The sequence below is a fragment of the Silurus meridionalis genome, chromosome 10 (genome assembly GCF_014805685.1).
Source record: "Silurus meridionalis isolate SWU-2019-XX chromosome 10, ASM1480568v1, whole genome shotgun sequence".
Lineage (NCBI taxonomy): Eukaryota > Metazoa > Chordata > Actinopteri > Siluriformes > Siluridae > Silurus > Silurus meridionalis.
In genome coordinates, this window is record NC_060893.1 from 22,572,601 (window position 1) to 22,577,600 (window position 5,000).

The following is a 5,000-nucleotide window of genomic DNA, read 5'->3' on the forward strand; positions in this document are numbered from 1 at the left end:
TGTCTGCATCTGTGTGTGTGTCTGCATCTGTGTGTGTGTCTACATCTGTGTGTGTGTGTCTGCATCTGTGTGTGTGTCTACGTGTGTGTGTGTCTGTATCTGTGTATGTGTGTCTACGTGTGTGTGTGTCTACATCTGTGTGTGTCTACATCTGTGTGTGTGTCTACATCTGTGTGTGTGTGTCTGTCTACATCTGTGTGTGTGTGTCTGCATCTGTGTGTGTGTCTACATCTGTGTGTGTCTGTCTACATCTGTGTGTGTGTGTCTACATCTGTGTGTGTGTGTGTCTACATCTGTGTGTGTGTGTGTCTACATCTGTGTGTGTCTGCATCTGTGTGTGTGTCTACATCTGTGTGTGTGTCTACGTGTGTGTGTCTGTATCTGTGTATGTGTGTGTCTGCGTGTGTGTGTGTCTGCATCTGTGTGTGTGTCTACATCTGTGTGTGTCTACGTGTGTGTGTCTGTATCTGTGTGTGTGTCTACATCTGTGTGTGTGTGTGTGTCTGCACCTGTGTGTGTGTCTACATCTGTGTGTGTGTCTGCATCTGTGTGTGTGTCTGCATCTGTGTGTGTGTCTGCATCTGTGTGTGTCTGCATCTGTGTGTGTGTGTCTGCATCTGTGTGTGTGTCTACATCTGTGTGTGTCTGTCTACATCTGTGTGTGTGTGTCTACATCTGTGTGTGTGTGTGTCTACATCTGTGTGTGTGTGTGTCTACATCTGTGTGTGTCTGCATCTGTGTGTGTGTCTACATCTGTGTGTGTGTCTACGTGTGTGTGTCTGTATCTGTGTATGTGTGTGTCTGCGTGTGTGTGTGTCTGCATCTGTGTGTGTGTCTACATCTGTGTGTGTCTACGTGTGTGTGTCTGTATCTGTGTGTGTGTCTACATCTGTGTGTGTGTGTGTGTCTGCACCTGTGTGTGTGTCTACATCTGTGTGTGTGTCTGCATCTGTGTGTGTGTCTGCATCTGTGTGTGTGTCTGCATCTGTGTGTGTCTGCATCTGTGTGTGTGTGTCTGCATCTGTGTGTGTCTGCATCTGTGTGTGTCTGCATCTGTGTGTGTGTCTGCATCTGTGTGTGTGTCTGCATCTGTGTGTGTGTCTGCATCTGTGTGTGTGTGTGTCTACATCTGTGTGTGTGTGTGTCTGCATCTGTGTGTGTGTGTCTGCATCTGTGTGTGTGTGTGTGTCTGCATCTGTGTGTGTGTGTGTGTGTGTCTGCATCTGTGTGTGTGTGTGTCTGCATCTGTGTGTGTGTGTGTGTGTGTGTGTGTCTGCATCTGTGTGTGTGTGTCTGCATCTGTGTGTGTGTGTGTTTGCATCTGTGTGTGTGTGTGTGTTTGCATTTAATACAATACACACTATTATTTTTGTTTTGTTATTACACTATTTGACAGCTGTAAAGACAATTATGGCTTTAGACTCAGGAATTCCTCTTTGTGTGTGTGTGCGTGTGTGCGTGTGTGCGTGTGTGCGTGCGTGCGTGCGTGAGAACAGGCAGGAGAACTTGAAGCTGCGCGAGCAGGTGAGCGGACGGCCCGAGGTGGCACAGAGCGAGTCATCTGACTCCAAAGACGAGGTGGCCAAAGAGGAAGCGGTGAAAGTGAAGCTGGAGGCGGTGGTGACTCAGCAGGCACATGCCGCTCAGGTGACTTTTACCTCAGAAACTCCAACCCCTCCTGTACCCTCAGAGGTTATGCTCGTGTCTTCCTGTTTATTTTAATACCCCAAGGGTTCTCTATGGTGTGCGTGTGTGTGTGTGTGTGTGTGTGTGTGTGTGTGTGTGTGTGTGTGTGTAAGCTGAGAAGTGTACAGATGAATCAGCACTGCGTTTAAACCAGTCTAGGGAAAACCAGCATGGCTTCTAGTTCCTCATTCTTGCCCAATCAGCTGCTGAGAAACCATGAAACAATTCCGTGAAGAAACGATAAAATTAAACATAATAAAACAGTTAATTTATTAAAGTTCAGGTTGAATATGTGTATTTAAATACACAACTATTGGGGAACAGAACGGTGCAGAAAACAAAAAACATCCTGGGATCAGAAGACTGAGCTCATATATTCACTCTACAAGCACAGTGAGCAGAAAAGCAGCTCAGCATGTCAAACAGTGGTACGGACGAGCCTTAAAAGCAGAGGATTTCGTGAGCAGGAACTGGCAACCCAAACTATTTTTGTTTTTGCACATTGTGGTTTGAAAAGTCTAAACTTCCTGATTAAAAGGAAGTACACCGTATATACCACGTCCCCTACTTAATCGTCTTATTGGTCTTAGATTACACGGTTTGGCCACAAGTATTGGGACACCCCGCCTTTTCCGGCCGTGCTCGGTTCTTCCCAAAACTTTATCCACGAAGTTGGGGGCACACAAATGTTTTTGCATGTGGTAGCATTGAATTTTCCCTTCATTGAGATCTAAACCTGTTTCAGCATGACAATGCTCCATGAAGATACAAGGGTTGGAGTGGAAGATCACCTGTTATGTTCAGGTGTCCACAAACTTTTGAGATTTCATCCTGGACGTCGGAAACGCATCTAGAAACAGTTTAAATGGCCTCATGTTTGTTACATAATAATCTGATGATGAGCAATATATAAATAATATTATTAGATATAACTTTGTTGGATGCTGTTTTTCAAATAAACATCAATATCGATATCAGCAAACCTGAGGAGTTATTTATTTATTTTATATAATTAGGTTTAAACTTTTTTTTTAAATGATAACATTAATTAAATAATACGAAAATGTTTTAAAAAAGGAATGTTAAATAAAATCCGATAATCCTAAAGCAATCAAATTTATAAATTATTTTAATGTTCCAAAACATCAAATAAAATAATAAAATGTGTGAAAACATTTATACATTTTACATTGAATGTTTACAAAATAATTCACAAAAAATATAAATAATATCAAATATCTTTAAATGGTAAAAAAAATTAAATCATGTATTAATTGTTTTTCATATACATTCTGAACAAATCAAATGGAATATTTTTTAAATGTAAAATAAATTCCATAATACAATATTTTAAATTGTCAAAAAAAATGTTAGTATAATATTTGTATTGTTTGCTAATAAATTATAAAAAAATCAAATAAAAAATTAAATATTTGAATAGGTTTTTCATGTAAAATATTGTAAAATAATATAAAAATGTTTTATTAATATTTAAAAAAAATTATAATATAATTAATTCATATAATAATTAATATAAATAATTAATAATAAAATAATAATAAAAATAATTGCAAATTGTATGATTATTTTATTATTATGATTTTTATTATTATTATTCGTTTGTATTTTCCTAGCAGTCTAGTAAAGCAGAAAAGACTCCATCCAAGACTCTGGACCCCGAGTTGTACGAGAAGAAGATCAGGCTTTTGGAGAAACAGAGGAGAGACGTAAGTGTATCAGTCACTTCCTTTTTTTTTTGTATGAGGAATATCACTGCATGTTCAGTATGTGTGTGTGATATGCTGACATGCCATTTTTTTTTCCAAGGTGCTAGAGGTGAACAAACAGTGGGACATTCAGTGGAACTCGATGAAGGCGCAGTATGAGCAGAAGGTATTGAATGTGTAAATATAAATAGTGTGTAAAATTCCACCTGTGGAGTAAGCGTTTTTTCGCTCGAACGCGCCATGATTCACCCGTTCCTGTGAATCGCGCGTTGCACAATCGCTTGTGGCCAGGGTGACGTGTGAGCCGGCATTAGAATCGAGCGCACCGGCGGCTCTGCAGGTTTGCCGAACGCGCTCAAATCTGGCTCAGCAGTGGAAACGTTCGCTGACGGAAACGCCGACCGAAGCCTCTCTCGCAGACCACAAGCACCCCCTCCCGCAGAATTCCCCTTCACGAGGTTTCCTGCAGAACCTGCACATCTCTGTCTTTCTCTTTTATCTTTCTCTCTCTCATTCTCTTTTTCTCTCTCTCCGCCCACACATCCTCTCTTGTCAGTGACAGCGACGGAAGAAAACCATGTGACCTGGTACTACCTCCTGCTCTCAGCTTGTACCATCGTGTCACTTATTGTCTACGCCGTTTATTGTCGACGCCGTTTATTGTCGACGCCGTTTATTATCTACTTATTGTCGCCACACTTTGTAGGATCCAGAACGCTTTATACACTCACAATTACTATCAAATATATGTCAGACGCTCATAACCTTGCGTTATTCACATTATTTTATGCAGCGTGTAGAAATGTTTAATATATATACAACATGACCAAATGTCCCTTTTGAACATCCCATTCTTCATTCAGTCCCCATTTTCAGTTATAAGCGCCATCCACTACCCCATTCAGCCACAAGAGTGTTCCACGAAGAGGGGACAGCTTAGTGGTTAAGGTGTTGGACAATGGATCCAAAGGTCGTGAGTTCAAATCTCAGCCACACACTATGCTGCCACTCTTGGGCCCCTAAACACGGTCCTTTAACTCCATAGCTGCTCAGTTGTATTAATAAGATAAATATGGATACACGCAAATGCCGTAAATATAAATGTGCTAGTAAAGATTTTAGCAACTTCTATTCTACCGCATCCCCACCGTTCAAGAATTGTCGATCGAGCTGAATATTATGCAACATGCAGTTCAGACGAGAACGGAGGACAATTTGTCCGAAGACAATCGAGAGAGAGAAAGAGTGAGTAGAGTGGACTTATAAAAAACGTATCATTTCGATCGGTCGTATCGAGCGCTCGGTTAGAAGTTCCAGCTGCGATTTCAGTGATGGGGTACACGGTAACGAAATCAGAAAACGCGGATATAGAAAAAAACGTTTATACAAGACGGGGGAAAGGATTTGGACACCCTCCATTTCCCACCATGTGTGTTTTTTCTTCTTTAAAAGTTGGAGACACAGTTGTATACTTATACTGTATAAATAATATACACTCATCTGTGAGGGGAAGGTCGCCCTGGGGTTGTCCCCAGTATCGTTTTCAGTTGTGGGTCGGAAACACACGGTGAAATTTCTTTCTTCGAA

General features: G+C 41.0%; 1 protein-coding gene across 11 annotated transcripts in view; it reads left to right on the plus strand.

Annotated features, from left to right (window-relative positions):
* Positions 1-5,000, plus strand: part of tnip1 (TNFAIP3 interacting protein 1) — a 58,130-nt gene that overhangs the window by 43,705 nt on the left and 9,425 nt on the right. For 10 of the 11 annotated variants that reach the window (XM_046860174.1, XM_046860176.1, XM_046860170.1 and 7 more), the window contains 3 exons: positions 1,497-1,647; positions 3,321-3,413; positions 3,514-3,579. In XM_046860174.1, coding sequence (XP_046716130.1) covers positions 1,497-1,647; positions 3,321-3,413; positions 3,514-3,579 — 310 coding nt within the window. The remainder of the gene's footprint in view (positions 1-1,496; positions 1,648-3,320; positions 3,414-3,513; positions 3,580-5,000) is intronic. The other variant, XM_046860177.1, reaches the window with a different exon arrangement.